Here is a 23,856-nt window from a genome sequence, read left to right as displayed (position 1 = left end):
TTTCAGGTGTACATCATTATACTTCTATTTCTGCATAGATTACATCATGTTCACCACCCAAATACTAATTACAACCCATCACCACACACATGTGCCAAATTATCCCTTTTGCCCTCCTCCCTCCCCCCTTCTCCTCTGGTAACCACCAATCCAATCTCCGTCTCTATGTGTTTGTTTATTGTTGGTATTATCTACTAGTTAATGAAGGAAATCATACGGTATTTGACCTTCTCCCTCTGACTTATTTCACTTTGCATAATACCCTCAATGTCCATCCATGTTGTCACAAATGGCTGGATTTCATCGTTTCTTATGGCTGAGTAGTATTCCATTGTGTATATATACCACATCTTCTTTATCCATTCGTCCCTTGATGGGCATTTAGGTTGCTTCCAAGTCTTGGCTATTGTGAATAACGCTGCAATGAACACAGGGGTGAACGTATCTTTACGCATTGGTGTTTTCAAGTTCTTTGGGTAAATACCCAGCAGTGGAATAGCTGGATCATATGGTAGTTCTATCCTTGATTTTTTGAGGAATCTCCATACTGTTTTCCATAGTGGCTGCACCAGTTTGCACTCCCACCAGCAGTGTATGAGAGTTCCCTTCTCTCCACATCCTCTCCAACACATGTTGTTTCCTGTCTTGTTAATTATAGCCATTCTGATGGGCGTGGGGTGGTATCTCATTGTAGTTTTGATTTGCATTTCCATGGAAGTTAATGATTTTGAACATCTTTTCATGTGTCTGTTGGCCATCTGTATATCTTCTTTGGAGAAATGTCTGTTCAGGTCTTTTGCCCATTTTTTAATTGGGTTGTTAGTTTTTTTGTTGTTGAGATGCATGAGTTCTTTATATATTTTGGAGATTAAGCCCTTATCAGATGTATGGTTTGCAAATATCTTTTCCCAATTGTTAGGCTGTCTTTTCGTTTTGTTGATGGTTTCCTTTGCTGTGCAGAAGCTTTTTAGTTTGATGTAGTCCCATTTGTTTATTTTTTCTATTGTTTCTCTTGTCCGGTCAGACATGGTGCTTGAAAATATGTGGCTAAGACCGATGTCAAAGAGTGTACTGCCTATGTTTTCTTCTAGAAGTTTCATAGTTTCAGGTCTTACATTCAAGTCTTTAATCCAGTTGGAGTTACTTTTTATGTATGGTGTAAGGTAAGGGTCTACTTTCATTTTTTTGCATATGGCTGTCCAGTTTTCCCAACACCATTTGTTGAAGAGACTTTCTTTTCTCCATTGTATGTTCTTGGCTCCTTTGTCGAAGATTAGCTGTCCATAGATGTGTGGGTTTATTTCTGGGCTTTCGATTCTATTCCATTGATCTGTGTGTCTGTTTTTGTGCCGGTACCATGCTGTTTTGGTTACTATAGCTTTGTAGTATATTTTGAAATCAGGGAGTGTGTTACCTCCAGCTTTGTTCTTTTTTCTCAAGATTCCTTTATCTATTCGAGGTCTTTTGTTGTTCCATATAAATTTTAGGATTCTTTGTTCTATTTCTGTGAAAAGTGTTGTTGGAACTTTGATAGGGATTGCATTGAATCTATAGATTGCTTTAGGAAGTATGGACATCTTAACTATGTTAATTCTTCCAGTCCAAGGGCATGGAATATCTTTCCATTTCTCTGTGTCTTCTTCAATTTCTTTCAGCAATATTTTATAGTTTTCCGTGTACAGCTCTTTCACCTCTTCGGTTAAGTTTATTCCTAGGTATTTTATTCTTTTTGTTGCAATTGTAAATGGGATGGTATTCTTAATTTCTCTTTCTGCTACTTTGTTGTTAGTGCATAGAAATGCAACTGATTTTTGTATGTTGATTTTGCATCCTGCAACTTTACTGTATTCGTTTATTACTTCTAAAAGTTCTCTGGTGGATTCTTTAGGGTTTTCTATATATAAAATCATGTCATCTGCAAAGAGTGAGAGTTTCACTTCTTCCTTTCCAATTTGGATCCCTTTTATTTCTTTCTCTTGCCTGATTGCTCTGGCTAGGACTTCCAGTACTATGTTAAATAGGAGTGGTGACAGTGGGCATCCTTGTCTGGTTCCTGTTCTTAGAGGGATAGCTTTCAGTTTTTCACCATTGAGGATGATATTAGCTGTGGGTTTCTCATATATGGTCTTTATTATGTTGAGGTACTTTCCTTCTATACCCATTTTATTCAGAGTTTTTATCATAAATGGATGCTGTATCTTGTCAAATGCTTTCTCTGCATCTATTGAGATTATCATGTGATTTTTATTCTTCATTTTATTAATGTGGTGTATTACGTTGATTGATTTGCGAATGTTGAACCATCCCTGCATACCTGGAATAAATCCCACTTGATCATGGTGTGTAACCTTTTTAACGGATTGTTGTATGCGATTTGCTAGTATTTTGTTGAAGATTTTTGCATCGATGTTCATCAGTGATATTGGCCTGTAATTTTCATTTTTGTTGTTGTCCTTGTCTGGTTTTGGTATCAGGGTAATGTTGGCTTCGTAGAATGAGTTAGGGAGCTTCCCCTCCTCCTCAATTTTTTGGAAGAATTTGAGAAGGATAGGTATTAAGTCTTCTTTGAATGTTTGGTAGAATTCACCAGGAAAGCCGTCTGGTCCTGGACTTTTATTTTTGGGGAGGTTTGTGATTACTGTTTCGATCTCCTTACTGGTGATTGGTCTATTCAAATTCTCTACTTCTTCTTGATCCAGTTTTGGAAGGTTGTACGATTCTAAGAATTTATCCATTTCTTCCAGATTGTCGAATTGGTTGGCATATAGCTTTTCATAGTATTCTCTTATAATCTTTTGTATTTCTGAGGTGTCTGTTGTAGTTTCTCCTCTTTCATTTCTGATTTTACTTATTTGAGCCTTCTCTCTTTTTTTCTTGGTGAGTCTAGCTAAAGGTTTGTCAATTTTGTTGATCTTGTCAAAGAATCAGCTCTTGGTTTTATTAATTTTTTCTATTGTTTTTTTGGTCTCTATTTCATTTATTTCTGCTCTGATTTCTATTATTTCCCTTCTTCTACTGATTTTGGGCTTTGTTTGTTCTTCTTTTTCCAGTTCCTTTAGGTGCATTGTTAGATTGTTTATTTGAGATTTTTCTTGTTTGTTCAGATAGGCCTGTATTGCTGTAAACTTCCCTCTTAGAACCGCTTTTGCCATATCCCATAAATTCTGGCATGTCGTATTTTCATTTTCATTTGTCTCCAGGTATTTTTTGATTTCTTTGTTGACCCAGTCGTTGTTCAGTAGCATTTTGTTTAATCTCCACATATTTGTGGATTTTCTGATTTTCTTCCTATAGTTGATTTGTAGTTTCATACGGTTGTGGTCAGAAAAGATGCTTGGTATTATTTCAATCTTCTTAAATTTAAGGAGACTTGTTTTGTGGCCTAATATGTGATCAATCCTGGAGAATGTTCCATGTGCATTTGAAAAGAATGTGTATTCTTCGGTTTTTGGATGGAATGCTCTGTATATATCTACTAGGTCCATCTGTTCTAGTGTGTCATTTAAGGCCAATGTTTCCTTATTGATCTTCTGTTTGGATGATCTGCCCATTGGTGTAAGTGGAGTGTTAAAGTCCCCTACTATTATTGTGTTACTGTCTATTTCTGTTTTTATGTCTGTTAACAATTGCTTTATATATTTAGGTGCACCTACATTGGGTGCGTAGATATTTACAAGTGTTATATCCTCTTGTTGGATTGTTCCCTTGATCATTATGTAATGCCCTTCTTTGTCTCTTTTTACAGTTTTTGTTTTAAAGTCTATTTTGTCTGATATGAGAACTGCTACCCCAGCTTTCTTTTCATTGCCATTTGCATGGAGTATCTTTTTCCATCCCTTCACTTTCAGTTTGTGAGTGTCTTTAGGTCTGAAGTGTGTCTCTTGTATGCAGCATATATATGGGTCTTGTTTTTTTATCCAATCAGCCACCCTATGCCTTTTAATTGGAGCATTTAGTCCATTGACATTTAAAGTAGCTATTGATAAGTATGTACTTATTGCCATTTTTTAACTTTTTTTTCCTCAGTGTTTTAGTAGTCCTTCTCTGTTCCTTTCTCCTTCTATACAGAATTGATGGTCTCTTTAGTTTGACCTCTGTCTGAAAGCTCTACTCTTTAACTCCCCTCCTCCCTCATTTTATGTTTTTGATATCATATCTAACCTCTTTTTTGTGCATTTGTATCCACTACACTCTTATCATGGAAATAGATAATTTTTCCTATTTGTGGTCTTCTCTTTTCCCCTTAAATCAGTCCCTTTAACATTTCTTGTAGCACTGGTTTCTTGGTGACAAACTCCTTTAATTTTTGCTTATCTGGGAAAATTTTGATCTCTCCTTCCATTTTGAATGATAATCTTGCTGGGTAGAGTATTCTTGGCTGTAAGTTTTTTCCTTTTAGCACTTTAAATATATCATGCCACTCTCTTCTAGCCTGTAAGGTTTCTGCTGAGAAGTCAGCTGATAGCCTTATGGGGTTTCTTTTGTATGTAACTTGACTTTCTCTTGCGGCTTTTAGCATTCTCTCTTCATCTTTAATTCTGGGCATTTTGATTATGATGTGTCTTGGTGTGGGCCTCTTTGGGTTTATCTTGTTTGGGGCTCTCTGTGCTTCCTGTACCTGGATGTCTGTTTCCTTCCTTAAGTTAGGGAAGTTTTCATCTATTATTTCTTGAAATAGATTCTCTGCCCCTTTGTCTCACTCTTTTCCTTCTGGGACACCTATAACATGGATGTTAGTGTGCTTGATGTTGTCCCAGAGGTCCCTTAGACTGTCTTCACTCTTTTTAATCTTTTCTCTTTTACCTGTTCAGCTTGGGTAATTTCTTCTAGTCTTTCATCCAGCTCACAGATCCGTTCTTCTGTATCCTCTACTCTGCTTTTGAGTCCCTCTAGTGAATTTTTCATTTCCAGTATTGTATTCTTCATTTCTGATTGGTTCTTTTTTATATCTTCCATTTCTTTGTTGACATTCTCACTGAGTTCATCTATTCTTCTCCCCAGATCAGTGAGCATCCTTAACACTCTTAGTTTGAACTCTCTGTTGGGCAGGTTGCTCATTTCTGTTTCACTTAGTTCCTTTTCTGGGTTTTTGTCCTGTTCCCTTACTTGGAATGTATTCCTTTGCCTCCTCATTTTGCTTCTTTCCTTGTGCTTGTGTCTACATATTAGGTAGGTCAGCTACGTCTCCTGCTCTTGGATAGGTGACCTTATACAAGTGATGCCTTAGGAGGCCTACAGTGTGCTTCCCTCAGTTCTCAATGTTGCAGGGGTGACCCCTATGTGGGCTACGTGTGTCCTTCTGTTGTAGCCTGTTTGCGCTCCCTGTAGGCGCCCAGGGAGGCCGAGTTATGCTCCTGGCCAGCTGTTGTAATGCTCAGCTGCTTGTGGTTGTTGTGGGCCCTTCAGTCTCTTTATCAGGTGTGGGGAGCCCCAGCACAGTTGGTTGCAAGTTCTAATACCACATTTGTGTTGCAGTATTTCTTTTAAGTGAGTAGGCCCCCAATGTGGCAGGTTGTTAGGCTCAGGGGCTTACAATTGCTATAAGCCTCCAGCCTTTAGGTCTCTGGTCAGCTCTCTGAGGATTGCAACTGGGTGGGGCTGGCCTCAGGCACAGGAGCACCCGATTGTTTCAGGCTTTGGAAGGTGGGGCAAACCACCTATGTGGGTCTTTGAGAAGCACAAGTCTTCTGCAGCTGACAAGCCCTGCTGCCCACAGGTCCACACACACAGTCAACACAGTCCTGCCCCATGTGCACGCCCTGACCTCCCAAAGCGGACCCAGTCTCTCCCTGGCAGGAACCCCACACACTCCACCACTGTCCCACATCCTCCACCCATTCCTTGTGCATGCCCTGCCCCACTGAATTTGGCTCAGTTGCCAGGCTGCAGAGAATCCAGTCACCAATCTATGCAGGCCCACAAGTTGCCTGAGGGCTTGTTGTTGGGTGGGGCCAGTCTCTAGGGTGGGCTGCCTGCCCTGGCTGAGCTGGATTAAATTGGTACTCTAGTGGGTGGGGCAGACCCTGGGCTAGCCGGCCCCAGGGAGAACTTCAATGGCGTCTGTGTCAGCACACCCAAACTAGGTCACAACAATGGCCGCCGCCAATGTCCAAGTCCCTGGAGAGGTCTCACCTCTCACCGAGATGCACTCAGGGCCTATCAGGTGAGTCTCTTTTCACCAAAGCACTGTGCACCTTTCTTTCTGGTGATTTTAGGTTGCTTTCTGATTCGGGTGAGTTTGTGCGCGGGCCCTTTAAGAGACGGTTTTAATTTCTTTGTGAACCAGGTTTTCTGGGGGTGCTCCCCAATGTTTTAGTAGCAGGCAAAGTCAGATATTATGCCACTGTCTCGATTGTGCTGGGTCCACAAAATGCCCACAGCAGGGGTGCTCCCGTCTCAGGGCCCCGCGCCTCCAGTGAGGCTGCAGACCTGTGGGCTACTCCCGGGCAGCCGTGAGGTGCTGTGGCTCGTGAAGGCAGCATTTTTCCTCTCCAGAAGGGAGTTTCTGCCTCTTCCACCTCAATTAGGGTTGTCCTTTTTTGCAGGAGTTCCTCTTATCCAGTTTTCAGTTCTGTCTCAGGGGTAATTTTTCCGTAAATTGGCTGTGTCCGCGGGAGGAGATGAGTTCAGAGTCTGCTTACGCCGCCATCTTGACTTCGCCCCCCTCTGTAGGTTCTTGTTTCTTATCCTGTCCATTAAATTTTATTGTTTTCCCAGCAATCGCTCCTTGACACTCATCTTTCCTCATACTACATCCTCCCCCTTGGTGATTTCCTACTTCGCTGCTGAGAACTTCCAGATCAATATCTCTAATCAAGATATATTTCCTGAGGCCAGATTCTATTTCTCCCCCTGAACATCAGACAAGTATCTCAAACTTATATCCAAAATCAAATTCTTCGCTTTCCAAGACATTCTCTTTCACACACACTCCTTATCTCAATGAATGATATCCGTACAGCAAATTTCCTGAATCAAAAACCTGGGGATCACCTCAGATTCCTCCTTCTTCCTCCAACTACTTCCAAATAATTACAAGGTCCTGTAGATTCCACCTCCAAATGTCCTTCTGATTTTTCCCCTCCTCTCCATCCCCAAAGATTCTCTGGTCTGATTTTTTTTGCAACCTCCAGGCTAATCTCCTCTAATCTATTCCCCATATTAGAAGGAGAAAAGGTGATATATATAATACACTGTGTTAGCAGTCTTGCCTACATGACAGAAACCCAACTGCAAACAGCTTATACCAATGTCTTAATTCAAGTCTCCCCCAAATCAGATCCTAAGACAAAGATTTGAGTGCAAGTAATTTGTCAGGTAATCCCAGAAACCAAAAACAGGGGAGAGGGGAAGTGAGATGGGAAGGGAAGGAAGCCAAAAAGGGTGCATAATCAAGTTGGCTCCCATTGTGGGTCGCTAGAACTTAAGTCACTGGGGAACTCTGGGAATCAGTACAGAACATGTGTCTCCAAGTCATTCCATCTTGAGAACAAGAGAGCTGGGATGTTAATTTACCAACTTTTGCCATTCATTGTGTAAGGACTGCTCCTGGGGTGGAGTTTGGAAAGGTGTTAATTCTCAGGCATGTTCATCCCGTCGTACCTACAGGTAGCGTTAGCTCTGGCTAACAGAAGAATCCTTCAGGCAGTGTACTGTAGTTAGGCAGTTGTGTCCTAAAACAGTAGGGTCTGAGGGGACATGAGCAGGTCACCAACAATGTCTGCCACACTTTAGGAAACACTGCACGTGATGTGATTTTTTATGGTACCAAGTGTTTTATTATAATTGACATTCATGTAGTATGTACTAGGGAAAAAAAATTGAACTATCACACACAACCCTGATTTCATTGATATGCTAGGATGAGACTAAAATAAGTAGCAAAGTACCTGCATGATATATAGGCATGGTGCTCAGGTGAGCTCTGAATATTTTAAACCTTTGGAACTAACGCTTTTAAAATTATTGTTTTGATGTTCAGATTATACACAAAATACAGGTGATAGGAAAAGTAGTATAGATTCTTATGTGTAGAGTTTCCATATGAATTGAGTATTCTTTCAGTAATACATCCAAATGTTACTTCCAGGAGCTGACATTTATTGAGTATATGAAAGAATGTTTGTTCTACACATTCAGGCTATTGCAATGGAAGTGAAATATATTTATGAAAGAAAGCCCCAGCTGCTGGAGAGATGCATGAAGATTTTAGAGAAGTTCTTAATTAGGTTGTTAAAATTGTCAATCCGGTTAAAGGCATGGTACTGAAATTTTTACCGTTTTTTCCTCAGCTTTGTGAAGAGAAGGGAGTGATAGCAAACGTTTGCACTTTTATGCTGAAGCTCATTTGTTTCCATGTAGAAAAGTCCTCATTCCCCTAATTCAAGTTGCTGGGAGAACTTCAGTATTAAACTGCCTATTTCATTAGTCTACTGCGAGGATTGAGAGAGAGGGAACATGCAAATCACCTTCCAGTTACACAGAGTAAATGGTGGCTGGTGTTATTTTGTTCACTCATTCAACAAATATAGAGTAAGCAATGAGGATACAGCAGTAAACAAAACAACGTCTGCCTTCATGGTGCTTACATTCTGGTAATGGGAGACAGACAATAAACAATGATCGTACTAAGTAAGTTATAGGATATTGTATAAGGTGATGATAATGGAGCTAGGAAGGGAAGGTGGCAGAGATGGGAGGATGTTCAAGCAATATTAATTAGGAGGTCAGAGTAGCCTTCATTAAGAATGTGAGATTTGAAGGGAGACTTGAGAGACGTGAGGAATCATCTCCATGATGGTATGCATGATTCGGACTGGACATACAAGTTAGTATATCCTGCAGACTGATGTGCTTACTTGAGCAACCTTAATTTATCCTTACAAATCAAATTTACAGCACTCAGTATTCTCCACGCAAGACAACACAAATATGGCAATTGCAAAACTGGAACTGTGAACTAACCCCTTGATCATGATATAGCAGATTCTTCTCATCTCTTGAACTACCAGGTTATGAACCGACCAGAAGTTTCTGAAAACAATCTGACTATTGTGAAGATTCATTCGAAAGATTTGAAAAAAATCAAAGATAATTATAAGAATTTTCTTAACTTTTAGTTTCAATAGGAATATGGTGGCAGTTTAGTTCTAAATCTTTCCTTCTCCCAAAAATCAATGAGTTACAAACAGAATGGGGAGCAACAACAAAAAAAGCACTACACTTGCAGTGAAACTACAAGCCAGCTAAATCTAACAAACCAAATATTCACTCCCAGAAAGAGTCAGCCTCACTGGGAGAGGAATGGCTTTGAGGAGGTCAATCTCCACGTGAGGCAGAGGGAGAAATTTCCAGAATAGAGAGGGGCACCCATAAGAGGCAGAACACAGAAAGCCATTGTGGTGACACAGTGATGCTGCATGCAGATCCTCCTTCTGGAACAAAGGATTTGTGATCCAGCCACTGGGAGTACTGTGCTCAGCAGTCAGTCGGCCCTCTACAGGGATTGCCTCCACTGAATAAAGCCCTCTCACTTGCCATATTTGTGTTGTCTTGCGTAGAGAATACTGACTGCTGTGAATATGATTTGTAAGGATGAATTAAGGTTGCTCAGGTAAGCATATCAATCTTAAGGTATGCCCCACCACAATGGTTACTATCAAAAGAACTGAAACTAATAAGTGTTGGTGAGGATGTGGAGATGTTGGAACAACTGTGCATTGATGGTGGGAATGTAAAATGATGTAGCCACTGTGGAAAACAATATCACAGTTCCTCAAAAAATTACACGGAAGCTCCACTTCTAGGTACACATCCAAAATAATTGAAAACAGGGACTCAAACAAACATTTATACACCAGTATTCATAGCAGTATTATTCACAATTGCCAACCCAGATGTCCATCGATGGATGAATGGATAAACAAAATGCTAAGTATTTCTACATACGGTGGAATATTATTCAGTCTTAGGAAGGAAATTCTGACACATGCTACAACGTGGATGAACCTTGAAGACACTATGCTAAGTGAAATAAGCCAGGCACAAAAGGACAAATATTGTATGACTCCACTTATATGAGGTCCCTAGAGTAATTAAATTCATAGAAACAGAAAATAGAAAGGTGGTTGTCAGGGACTGGGGTAAGGAGGAAATGGAGAGTTATTGTTTAAACAATATGGAGTTTCACTTTGGGAAGATGAAAAAGTTCTGGAGATGGATGGTGGTGATGGTAGCACAATGTGAAAGTATTTAATGCCACCATATTGTTCAGCATAAATTCACCTAAAAATAGTTAAAATGGTAAATTTTATGTTTTGTCTGTTTTACCACAATAAAAAGATATGCCAGACCTCTACAAAATTTTGTTCATATAATTTTAAAAATTAAATAAAAGTAGTATGGAATTCATTTCTGTTTTAACTCTAGCAACATAACGTGCCAGAATTGGAGGGTAGTTTTTTTAGATTTTGTCATATAGTTTAACTTAATTTTAAATATTTCTGATTTTTCTGCTATATAAAATGTTAAAAAATATAAAGAACTGTTTTGGATTGAAAGTATCCACTATAATATAGACAAGATATAATATATTAAACATCAATAAAAATCTAGGTTATCTTTAAAAAAAAATTACCAGGAACAATAGAATACCCAGGACAGAGCTACTAGCTTTTAAAGAGGAGATAGTTTTTGTCCTAAGTAAGCTACTATAGGAAAGAAGGAAAACTTTTGAATTCTTTTTATGAAACAAGTACAACACTGATACAATACTTGGCCAAAAAAGAAAACCCACACACAAAAGTCGTTCAATCTTATTTATTAATGTTAATTAAGAATACATCATGAACAAGTGAGTTTTATTCTATAAATACAAAGATGATTCAATACTAGAAAAATAATTCATCACATAAATCGATCTACAGAGAAAAACCATACAACCCTTTCTAGTGATGCTGACACACTTGAAAAAAATGCAAAACCTTCTTGGTTTAAAAGAAAGATCCATAAAATATAAATTGAGGGATATATATCAGGCCTAACACCAACATCACACCTCATAGATAGAGGCATTCTTCCTAAAGTCCAGAACACGAAACAAGAAAAATTATACCCATTACACCTATTATGATAACTATTATATAGCATATTGCATATAGCATATAACATATATAACTATTATATAGAATATAGCATAGGAAATATTAGCCATTGCAATTACATGATTATTATAGTCAAAGGAGTGAGGTATTCTGATTGGCCAGGTCTGGGAAATGTGAAAACTTATAAGTGAGAGACAAGAGTGGCTAACAGCTCCACTCACACTGAGTGGAATGATTTCACTCTAAACAAAGAATATCGGAAGGCAGATAAAAGAAAAAGTTTAGGCAAATACAACTGAAGTGTCCTCATATTACTTCTATTAATCTAACTCCTCATCGCCTCCCCATCATACCTACAAAATGATTCAAAATACTTTCCTACTGGTTCATCTTCACCTTGATTATCCAGCAGTCACCTACCACTTCCATCCATCACAATTCAGTTGCTCAGGACTATTTGGGCTGTGACTTGCCCCTTAGAGAAGAAGTCTCAAATTTGAACTTGGACAAGGTAATTTGGGTTGCTCTACACCTAAGATCATCAAACTATGTCTTGCAAGGCAAATCCAGCCTACAGCCTGTTTTTTTTGCTGCCCATGGGCTAAGAATGGTTTTTACATTTGTAAATGCTTGGAAAAAAATGAAAAGAGGGGCCAGTTAAGTTTGCACGTTCCACTTTGGCAGCCCAGGGTTCACCAGTTCAGATCCTGGGCGTGGACCTATTCATTGCTCACCAAGCCCTACTCAGGTGGCACCCCACATAAAAGGACTAGAAGGACCTACAACTAGGATACACAACTATGTACTTTTGGGCTTTGGGGAGAAAAAAGTAAAAAAAAGAGGAAGATTGGCAAAAGATGTTAGCTCAGGGCCAATCTTCCTCAACAACAACAAATAAATAAAAAATAAAAAGAAAATTACTATTTTTTCACACGTAAAAATTATATTAAATGCAAATTTCAGTGTCCTTAAATAAAGTTTAATTATTTATTCAGCCACAGTTATTCATTACATCCTATCTATGGCTCCTTTGCGCTATAATGGCAGAGCTGAATAATAGTGACAGAGACCTTACGGCCCACAAAGCCAAAAACATTTACTATCTGGTACTTTACAGAAAGAGTTTGCCAGTCCCTAATCTAGAGGTGTACAATCCACACCATCATGGCTGCTTTCCCAAATTGCAATTCTTTAATTTCAGATTGCTCCTCTCTCAAAATGGTGTACATTTAGACACAAAAATTACTTTATTTTATTAGTATTTGTGGAATTATTGACTGCAGACTGATTCAATGTTGTTATCGCCATATCAGCTTCCATATTACCTTACAATAATATTTTTTTACCCAGCTCTAGTTTTCCAATAACAATGAACTAACCATGAACCATGAGCATATTTTCAAATATGAGAGATCTAAGCATATTTAATTTGAGTTTTAAGAAATCAAAGAATATCAGCACCTGGTTCTATTCATGCCTGTTTTACAAACCACGGGAGTCTGTGGTTCATTTTTGGTCATTTTTTTCCCTAGAGAATTGCTATAATTGTAGACTGGAATATTTTCAGGAAAGTAGAGCTCTAAGTTTATTTCTAAAAATGCGAACCCTCAGTGTATGATATCGGATTAAATGGAAACCATTTTTCCCTTTCCAAAGTCAAGACATGACCATTCTCAGTCCTCCTGCCTTCTCTTGCTATAACTTCTTCTTACAATAAGAGCTCAAAGACATTGTTCCGTGAAGATCAGGTGAAGGTCTGGTAAAGCACCCTATTGCTTTTCTATTTTCCAGGAATGTTGACTTTTCTCAGAGTCGACTGGTCACAACTGGAATGAGGTGCTTCCTGAGAAACTTCTGGATCTCCTTCCAAGAATGTTCCTGTGCAGCTGCATGTGGGATCACCTCTCCTCCCCAGAGCACCAAGAGGTGAAGACTGGAGATCTGTGAGGCACAGCACAGTGGGGAATAGGGAGGTTCTATCAGGTGGCCTGCCCCAGGATAAGATAACAGGGTCCAATTCTTCTTCCCATTTCTCCTCAGCTGTTCTGTGGCTTGCTTAGCACATGCTTTAGTGTTGATATTCTTATCATCTTCTCCCACAATGAAGAGGAAATGTCCCTGGGCTTTTTCAATGGGGAGAAAAAATGTCTGATTGGCCTTAGCTCTAGTTGCCTCAAAAATGTGCTGAAACTCTGATAACCCTAAGGCACTGATGGATAGTAATTGTGGAGAGATGGGCAAGGGCTGATGTATCTGACCACGATATACCTGTGGAATTTCAAGAATGAAGTTGGGCCCATTAATAAGCACCGTGGCTGTGACTTGTTTTAGGTGAATAGCCATGGAGAGTCCAATCTCTGCTCCTTTGCATATGGAGACTATCCCAATGCCTGGACCAAGGACCTGAAAATAGTGGAAATGAGATGTTGATTCTATGCATTATTTAACAAAACTCTACAATCTCAAACAACCAAAGAACTTCAATGGCAAGTGGGGACAAAGTAAGTGCTAATCCCACCCACATACCCAGGTCTAGAGTTCTGAAATACACAATGTATGTTCAAAGGAAATACTCCTTCAAGAATACGTCAGGCTTTACTCACTGAGTACTATGGATTCAGCATTGTGTTAGGCGCTGAGTTTAAAATGCCCAAAAGAAACACCAATGTAGTAGGGAAAATAAGAAAAAGGCATGTAACTATTGTGAATAATATGAATCAGGGTACAATCGATTGGTTAACTTTGTTGCACCAATTCTGAGATCTCTAGAAGTTCAGGAAAAAGGGCATTCTGTAGGAAAACATTGAGAAAAAGGTGAGATTAATAGGATAGAGCATGGAAACTTGAACAGAGGATTCTAGACTTCCTTTGGTTTCTCCAAAAGCTTTCTCCTTAAGAGAAAGGTTTCGTAAAGGAGGCTTGGCTCAGCTTCTTCCATCACTGTCCATCATCAAACAAGCATTTTTAAATCATCCATCCTGTCCTAAGCACTGGGAGACAGAGAGGAAAGGCATAATCTCTTATCATCAAGGACCTCCCTGCCAGATGAAGAGAAGGAGGGAAAAAACAGGCGATTGGAGGATCTTATAAATTCTATGACATAAGAATGCAATAGGCCAGACGGCAAACCCAGATTGGCAGAGAATAAAGGCAAGATCAAAGAAAGATTCTCACAGGAAATGGGCTACGAGTTGACTTTTTACATTAAAAAATGAGAGCAAACTAGAAGGAATGGTATTCTATGCTGAGTGAAGCAGACATGGTCAACTGCCTATACAGGAACCATGCTCCACAATTTCAAAGCTAACATGACCTTCATTTTGTGGGGCATAGCAGTGAATCCAGTCCCAAGGGATAAATTCTGGTGGATCTGAACCTATCCCCTTTTGCTACATACTTTTTCAGCCTCTCTTGTAAGGCCAGTACCTTCAACCTAGGGTCTTAGATTTCCCCCACATAAAATGGCATAGAATCATGAGGAGAAAGCCTAGATTCCTGACCATTCTTTCCTGCTTATGACACTGGCATATTGGCTTAATGCCTGAGACTGCCACAGCTATCTTGCGACCCTCAGGAGAAGGCCCGGAAGTTTCAGAAACGTCAAACCAGTCTCCTCCACTGAAAACTCCACTAAGTTTCTGAACTAAAGCTGGAACCATCTATCTCCAGATCTGTTACATGAGAGAATAAAATGCCTTATGTTGATGTCGTTTAAGCCACCATCAGCCATTTCTCTGGGAAACATAGTCAAAACATTCCTAATGAATTCACCATAGGAGGAGCATGTGCAAAAACCCAGAAGCAATGCGTTTAGGGAACCACAGATAGTTCTTCATTACTTGAGTTTAGAGTATAAGATGAGAGGTAGCAAAAAAAGGCTGGAAAAGAAAACAGCAAACTGATAGTGAATAACTTTGAAGGACATGCTAAGTGGCCTTGACTCTTTTCCCAACTACAGAGGAGAATTAGGACAGGTTTTAAGGATAGGCATAAGATAAGGTTGAAGAAGTATGCAGAGATTAGATCATGGAAAGTTTTATCTTACATGCTAGGAAACCTGACTTTTATCCTGTAGTAAATTGGGAGACTCTTAAGCAAGTGAGTAAAAAGGCTCTGCTCTAGAAAGACCGATCTTACAACTCTGACTTGCAAAATGGAGGCAGAAAGGCCAGAGCCTATTGCAATGGTGCGGGGAAGAAATGAGGATGCCCTGATAAAAAGAAAACAACATGTTTATGAGTTATTTATGAGTGTTCAGTTCCCAATCACCAGTTGGGTATGGGAGAGCAAGCGAGAAGAAGGAGTTAAACACGATTAGTTTTTATGGCACAAAATAAAGCCTTGATTCTCCGTGAGCACCAGATTCAGGCGAGGATAGAGTTTCAGAGAGCCACGTTTCTTCTAAAGTCTTAATTGATCCCTGATATTTTCTTAGGAAAACAGGCATTTTATTAACTAATGTTTGGGGTTTTGTTCTTACTATTTGGAAAAATATGAATGAATGTACCACTTGTATCCAGCTAACAGAAATGTGAGAAATTCTTAGGGTAAGAGGAAAACTATTTAATAATTCAAGGACAATTCCATAATATGCATCAAAAATAGCAATTTAAAAATTCAATGCACCAGTAGCTTGTCAGCAATTGTTGTTCATCTTACTATTGCAATTCTGACCATATTTTGGTGACATTTATATGAAAAAGGATGTAGTATAGACCCTTAATTTTACTTAGATCAATTCTTACTAAGAAAAAAATATTAGCGATTAAAGAGGAATAACACGCATCAATCCTATTATAGCAGCAAAGCACACTTTAAAATTTAAAAAGGGTATGTGAGTTGGAATAGCACAGCATTATGTTTAAGGCCTCCCAAGTAACTAAAAACTTAGACCCACTCTTCAAAGAAATACAGATTATCTGTCTGGTTAAGTGTGGTGATTTAATAATTATCAGAGAAGATGATAGTAACAACAATTGCTCATGTTTATTGAGCGTTTAGTATTGCCAGTTACTCTAGTAAGCACTTTGCTGGTACTACCCCCTTTAATTCTCACAATAACCTTACGAAGTAGTATCACTACACTATTACTTAATAGATGAAGAAACTGAGCATTAGAGGGTCTTAGTAACTTGCCCAAATTCTCACAACCTGATGAGCTGGAGCCAGAAATGCAACCCTTTTCTGTCTGAATCCAAAGCCAATGACTTTTGATTCCATGATGGACACAGGCTAACTTTCTATGCATTTTGTCTTTCTGAGCCAAAGACACTGGATGCAAAATAAATTGTGCATAATATAGATATGTAATAGACTTTTCAGGTTCACTGAGGGAGACTCATACTTGGAAGTTAAGGGAAGTCACAGAATATTATGATTATTAAAAAACAGGAAATGAAATCTAATGAAAGGGCAAAAATTACCTTAGGATGTCTCAGGAGAAAGTTGGCAGCTTCCTCAAAATATTCCAAATCTACTTTCTCTAGTTTGGAAGGCAGGTCTTCATAGTCACGGTAAGCCAAGGCCAAGGCAGCAAAGCCATGACTGGCCAGGAGACTGGCCCGGAATTCAGTAAGTCCACCAAAACCACCAAACAAATCAATTACTCCGGGGAAACAGCCATCTCCTGAAAAACATAAATAATGTAAAAATAAAACAGAATTGAGTACAAAGGGGAGGTGAGGAAAAGAGAAGAAAAATATGACAACACAGAGAAGAAATGTGTCACAAATTTTGGAATTAATGTATACATTTTCAATAGAATCCCCAAATTTTCAGCCTTGTATCTGGGGCAGAATTAAAACTGATTGAATATATAATGGAACACAGTATCCAAAAGTTTGATTGGGAACCACGTTCACTGATGTGTTTAATCTCTGCAGCCAAGGAGAAGTGGGGACTCATAGTGGTTCATTGCTATAGTCTTGGAGTAAAGAAAGACATAGAAGTTAGGCCAGGGCTTCTTAACCTGTAGAGAGGTACACAAATAGGCTCCAGAAAATCAATGAAGGTCCTGAAATTATATGTAAAAAATGTACGTTTATATGTGCATTTTACTGATGAGAGGATCAACAGATTTAATCGGGTTCTCAAAGAGGTATATGGCTCAAAAAAAAGGCTTCAAAAGTATAAGGCTTCAAAGAAAAAGGTATTAAAATGATTATTGTTGGCTCACAAACTAGCCCCCATACTCATGCAGGGCAAGGAGAGACCGAAGAAAGAGGCAGACCACTCCAGATTGGTAGGTGGCAGGTTTAATAAGTAAGGGAACTTATTTACAAGGCTTGTCTTGGGAGGCTGCAAGACGAGTAGGTCTCGGCATCTGCCCGTCAGAATCTTAAAAGTTTATATAGTGGCTTTAACTGTGTTCAGTTACATCTACCATCCAGATGGTCTCATCAACACCTTACTCTCTTAAGGCTGTGTCCTTAGAACAGCTCCTACTATGGGAATGGTAGGCAGAGCATACATTCTAAGGACAGAGACGGGAGTGAGGAGCCTCTAATTGCTGGGGTCCGGCTCACAGGTTAACCAGAAGTCACGTCCTTTTGATGACCTCCTCCAACACTCCACCACTCACAACCAGCTCTTACAATCTTACATGTCTCCCTCTCCTGCAATGTGCCCTGAGTGGTCAACAAGGGGTTTCACTAGCATGGAGGTGGCTAGTTTGGCAGCTATCTGGCTGTACTGGAGGCAGATACCACAGCAACAGTATAGGCACATGCAAGAGAAAACGCAGATTAAGACAATGATCCCCAAAACAAGTAACAATTTTTTCCACCCAGAGCCCCATCATGCAAACCACTGATTTATTAAGTCCCCTAGGGTGGGGGTCAGATCACTCAAGGCATTCACTTGTGTCTTCATATGATTTAATAAAGATAATACATTAGCAGACTCATCAGATATTCTGTTTGGATAATGGCACAGGTGCCTCCTTGCAAAGCAGTGATACTGTCCAAGGCCATCCTATTTTGGAAGACAGCTTTTCTCATTAGAGGCATTTCAGTGTTCAGTAAGGACATACTTTGTTGGCTATCATTTAAGGCTTGCTGGGTGAGTTTAGTAAGGGCTTCTGTGTGTGCTATAACATCTCCCAGGCCAATGAAGGGGATAAAGATGGTGGTCAAATGATCATCCCAGTGGAAAACAGAATGTGCCCATTCGGCCTTGAGGAGAGGGAGGTTGGCAGCTTTCGGAACTTGACCGGGTTGTGCATACTATACATGTTGGCTGAGGGAGGCAGTACTGTCAGGCATGAGGAGATGGACTGGGGGCAGGATATGCCAGACTGGGACCGCCCCCACCTTCTCCCTTCTCTCAATGGTGCATGTTCCATTCCAGGGATAGTGCATTTCAACAGGTCCAGCTTGCAGCAGGACAATGGAATCCCAGTGGCGTTTGAGTAGTTCCCCCTCACCCAGGGGCGTGAAGTAACTCACCCATCCAGGTGGGACATCCTATTGCAAATTCGAGTAGATAATGCCTCTCCAGGTGTGATATTGCTTGGTGTTCTCAGCAGCATAGCACTTTGATCCATGGTGAGAGTCAGGGCAATGACTATTTCCTGTAACTTCCATACCTTATGGTATTGGGTGCCTCAGCAGGGGTCCCCAGTCTGGCAAATAGGACAGCAGGCCCTACTGGTTGATCATTCAAATCTATTAAAGACTAGGACAGTACTTTAGTCCACCCAGTCAAGGTGGTTTTTCCTGTTGGTAATTTAGTAATATACTGCTTTTTCCATTTTTCCTCGCCACTAGCCCTGCTGCTTGCGAATTATAGGGGAGATGGAATCTCCATTCGATGTTCTTTTGCCTAATCTTGTATATCATGATATTTGAAATTTGCCCTCTATTCACTGTCTAGTCAATGAGGGTATCTATATATGCTACTCAGCTTCTCTAATCTCCTAATGGTGGCAGCCTGGTTTGCATGGCAACAGGGGAAAGCTTGGGTTAGGTCAGGCACAGTGTCCACACAAACCAAGGCATATTTAGAATCCTCACTTGGAGGCAGGGGGCCAATATAATCAATTTGTCTGTCCCTCACCAGTTAGGAACTCTAGTGAAAGGCCCGAGACTCCTTTGGCAGTTGCCTTGGGCATTGTTTAGAATACACATGACATGCTGTCACTACATTAACCAAATCAGTGTATTTCAAGGTCAGTCCAGCATCCTTGGCAATACATGATCCCACCTGGTTGCTACAGAGGCTGCTCTTTCTATGCACCCAATCTGCTATATCTACTGAAGTGTCATTTGCTAGGGCTCATAGCCAGACTAGGGCATCAGCTTCTTGACTGCCAGGGAGTGTCAGCACCTTATGCACTGGGGTATGGAAGATGGTGAGAGCTGCCTCAGCTTTTGTAGGCGAACCCAAATGTCTTTCTACATACCTGATCCCACAAAGGCTTATTTATGATCATCTACTCCTCAGCTTTACATTGTCCAAGCCATAGCGTTAGTCTCTTTAGAACAGCCCAACGGTCAATGCAAAGGGCTAACAGCCAGGGCTCACCAGCCAAACTGCTCTGCGTTCAGCCCACTGGCTGCTGTGGTTTGTTTCGGTTTCCAGGCATCAGTGGGAATTACCCCCATTCTCTCTCTGCAGGCCGCAGGGGCCATCACAGGAATAGGGGTGGGGACATTTGGAGGATTCATATGCTCTACAGGGCCTAGGAGCATCCGCATTTCTAGAGACAGTGGGCTGGCCGATACACTGCTCCTCTGCTGCAAATAGGCATGCCACTTAAGCAAAGTAGCTGTTTGAGCCATGGCAGCGGTGGGTCAATGGAACATATTCTCAACCTACCCTTGAAAAATATACTTAACCTACCCCTTGATAGGACAGGAAGTTCTTACCATGATGTGCTATTCCTTCATGAGAGGCTCTACCTGGAGGAGCACTGTGTACACTGCTAGGAGCTGTTGCTCTGTGGAGGTATTTCAGATTTCTGTCGCCTCCCAGAGCTGGGACCAAAATCCTAGGGGTACTCTCTGCTTCTGTTGTCTCTGCCACAGTGCCCAACCCATAACTTCCAGAGTCACAGATAATCTAACTCAAATGGGGCAATGCCCACAGCTTTAATCTGCTACATTAGTATTTTTCCCTCCTCGGAGACAGCTTACTGTGCTGATCCCCAGTCCTACACATGCCCTTTCTTTACCAGGCAATACAAGAGATCTGACTCAACCTCTTTTTGTCTCACACAACTCAACCCGTCTTTTGTACCCCCACAGAACAAGCACCTTAAGCAGGAGACCCGGCATGTGCAAAGTCCGAAAGGGTTCACAGACAGTACACCCTGAATGAGCACATCACCCAAGGTGGAGAGCCTGCACTAGTATTCAGGTTTTTAACTGAGTTGGGATCATAAGGCACAGAAGTTTGTGCCACCTACTTCCTGATCCCTACACAAAATACAGTGGTTTATATGCTAATTACTAGGTGTAAAAAAATTCAAATTTATCTAAACAAGTGCATGGGTCATGGTGAATTCGGAAAGGGAAGCTTTTATTCCTTCTACACCATCTAGAACTCTATGCTGTCAGAAACCACCTCTAACAATTCAGGTTTCCTCAACCCATCTCAGTTCTAGAAAGTGACTATTTAAAAAAAAAAACAAACAGAGAGAGGCAATGCATCCTGATGATGTGATGGCTGTGTCCCAGACCAAAGCACATATCAGAAGAAGGGGATCTCAGAAATACCTGAAACCTGGACCTGCCAAGGGCTACTTCTGGGAAATTAACCTTGCTTCGTTCACAATAAACTCCGAGAAATGTAGCAATAGATGTTTTGAATCACTTATTGATATGTGGAGATCACTGTGGGAAACTATGAGTGTTCTGGTAAGTTTTATAGCCATTAGGGAGTATGTTGTATTATCTGCTGATTTTTGGAATATTTTATAAATATGAAATATTTCTGGAACTAGAGAGTATAAATTTTCTTTGCATACTCTATATTTCTTGCAATATTTAAGTCCGTTATATCATCAGTTTATTGTGGCAATTGTGCAATGATCTGTGCCTAAATTGAGACTCAGATATGACAGAACCCCCAAAATAAGCTGAGACACAGTTTCATGATATCAGGATGTAGGTCTCCAGATAGCCAGGCTTCAATACAGATAGATTTCACATAAATCCAAAACTATGGAAATCCCATAATGCAAGGACTCTATAAGCTATATGTCATATCCTTAGATAAGCTCCAGGATTGTTGAGATGAAACTTGAGTTGGAATGGAGTATCACCACATTCTTGTTCTGACCCAAAGTGAATCATGATTCTAAGACAAGAAAGAACTGCTCTAGGTATTATCCATGTCCGGGTTAAACTTCTAGAAGGATAAGGCAATTAAAAGAGAAAAAAGGATGACAATAACCAGGGTAATTCTACTCACCTGGAGGGAGAAAGAGGACTCCCCGAAGGCGGCCTTCTCGGACTTGGATTCGTGTGACACCAGGTGCTGCGTACCACCTCTCCAAAGTCAGGCTGACATTTGGAGCAGGGGAGGCATTGTCGATTAAGATTACATTTGAATTATAGAGTTTTAATTGAATCTGGAAGGGGCTATTCATCACATCTCTTTTCAACAGTCTAGTTAATATCTTTTCAGGTTTCAGGGACCAGAAGAGACCCATGGGGTGGACTCCTACATAATCACCTCCAAGTGAAGAAGCATGCTCCAGGTCCACCTCACCAACTTCATTGGCCCTATAGTAGGCTTGGGAATGAAACAAGTTCCCCATTTCATCTTCTAGCGAGGCCTGCAGAAGCACTATCTGAAAGGGAGTCAGGCCTGTAGCTCGGATATGCACTGGCTCATCGACAAGTGCACTTGCAGGGGTAGCCGTCAGCTGAATCATTGTCGCAGTGTGGCACTTTGAACGATTCTTCAGTAATGTCTTCAGTACAACCTTGAAATAGAAAGAAATATGGGAGAATGAAATAAGGCAGTGATAAGGTTAATGAAAGGTGAACTGGACCAGGAATGCTTGGGATCTGGCTCTAATGCTCCAGTTATTTAGCAAATATCCTGCTATAATCTTTGACTGCAAGACGCTTGAGAGCTTTCAACAAATTTCTGGAAGATATACAGTAAGTTGATAAGTTTTATAATAAAAATGAACCAGGGTTGAGGAAGCAGCAGCCAAAATATGCATGAATGGTATCAACACACCCAAGGAGGATATCACAATCTGCCACCCAGAACCCTTGAAAACTCAGGTGCAGTGGAGGATAGGTGTGAGATGGGAGGGTGAAAATACGAGGATTTGTTCAATGTGTGTACATGTATGTGTGTATATATATATATGCAACAGGTGACTCCATTATTAATCCCCTCCCCAAGTCCTTCAAGCAGAATTTCTAGCATCTAAAAATTTACCTCCAATAGAGCATAAAAAATAAATAGATGGATCTTCTCAAAAGAATGAGAATAAAATCTTGAGGAGAGCAAGGAGGTTGACACATGTATTACTCCCTATAGAAAAAGTACTCACAGCTTCATAGTTAGGATTTACCCAGTCCTAAGCAAAACTAGAATCTGACAAGCCCTTCAGGTACACAGAAGTCTTGCTTAGCTTTTTTTTTTTTTTTTTTTTTTTGTGAGGAGATCAGCCCTGTGCTAACATCTGCCAATCCTCCTCTTTTTTTGCCAAGGAAGACTGGCCCTGGGCTAACATCCATGCCCATCTTCCTCCACTTTATATGGGACGCTGCCGCAGCATGGCTTGCCAAGCTTTGCAGCAGTGCGCACCCAGGATCTGAACCGGTGAACTCCGGGCTGCCGCAGTGGAGCACGCGCACTTAACCGCTTGCGCCACCAGGCCAGCCCCTTGCTTAGCTTTTTATAACCTTCTTCTTAAAAATTAAGGACTATCCTTCTCCTTTTGGTTAGTGTGGAGAAAACCACAAAACTGACCATCGTTCTCATTCTAATAACTAAAATTATCCGGATAAACTACAAAATCAATTGTGCTTTTGTCTTTATAAATTCGTTAGATTGCCAAGAATGCAAAGAATCTAAATGAATTAAACCAGTGAGTGACAAGCTCCTCATAGTAGAAAGGAAATTTTCTCTCCTATGCAGTGACTTGCAGTTATGATAAAGCAGCAAAAAAGAAACCCCCGGGGGCCTGCCCAGTGGCATAGCGGTTAAATTCGCGTTCTCTGCCGCAGCTGCCTGGGGTTCGCAGGTTCGGATCCCAGGTGTGGACCTACGCACCACCCATCAAGCTGTGCTGTGGCGGCATCTCACATACAAAACAGAGGAAGACGGGCACAGGTGTTAGCTCAGGGCCGCTCTTCCTCAAGCAAAAAAAGAGGAAGATTGGCAATGGATGTTAGCTCATGGCCAATCTTCCTCACCAAAAAAAAAAAAAAAAAGAAACCCCCATAGAGAAAAATGAGAAATCAACAGAAATTTTAATGCATTTTTAATGGATGTGTGTGGGCTGGTTTGATAGATTAGAATTCTGAGAAACTGTGGCCTCAGAGTAAGTCTTTCTCCAACTGCCAACTCTTTCTATAGGACTTGACCATGTGGTCAGGGACAACACATCAGAGACTGAGAGCAGAGATGGGAGCGGAGAGAAGGCATCTGAGGCATTGCAGGCCTTTATATAAAGCAGAGCAGGTGCCTAACTTTACACACCTGCAGCAGAGCACAGAAGGAAGCTGGGGCCTACAGACAAGCAGATAATTAGAATTCAGCTAAATTTCCGGTGAATTCCTAAAGG

General features: G+C 40.6%; 1 protein-coding gene across 2 annotated transcripts in view; it reads right to left on the bottom strand.

Moving 5' to 3' along the window:
* Nucleotides 1-10,803: 10,803 nt before the first annotated feature.
* The window catches only part of BAAT (bile acid-CoA:amino acid N-acyltransferase), a 38,293-nt gene continuing 25,240 nt past the window's right edge, over nt 10,804-23,856 (bottom strand). For both annotated transcript variants that reach the window (XM_087419396.1, XM_087419395.1), the window contains exons 2-4: nt 21,516-22,032; nt 16,526-16,728; nt 10,804-13,505 (exon numbers count right to left, since the gene is read on the bottom strand). In XM_087419396.1, coding sequence (XP_087275522.1) covers nt 12,909-13,505; nt 16,526-16,728; nt 21,516-21,981 — 1,266 coding nt within the window. In that variant the 5' untranslated portion in view covers nt 21,982-22,032 and the 3' untranslated portion in view covers nt 10,804-12,908. The remainder of the gene's footprint in view (nt 13,506-16,525; nt 16,729-21,515; nt 22,033-23,856) is intronic.

This window comes from Ceratotherium simum, chromosome 29 (genome assembly GCF_057802395.1).
Source record: "Ceratotherium simum simum isolate JZ-2026a chromosome 29, ASM5780239v1, whole genome shotgun sequence".
Lineage (NCBI taxonomy): Eukaryota > Metazoa > Chordata > Mammalia > Perissodactyla > Rhinocerotidae > Ceratotherium > Ceratotherium simum.
This window is presented reverse-complemented; position numbering and strand designations above follow the sequence as displayed.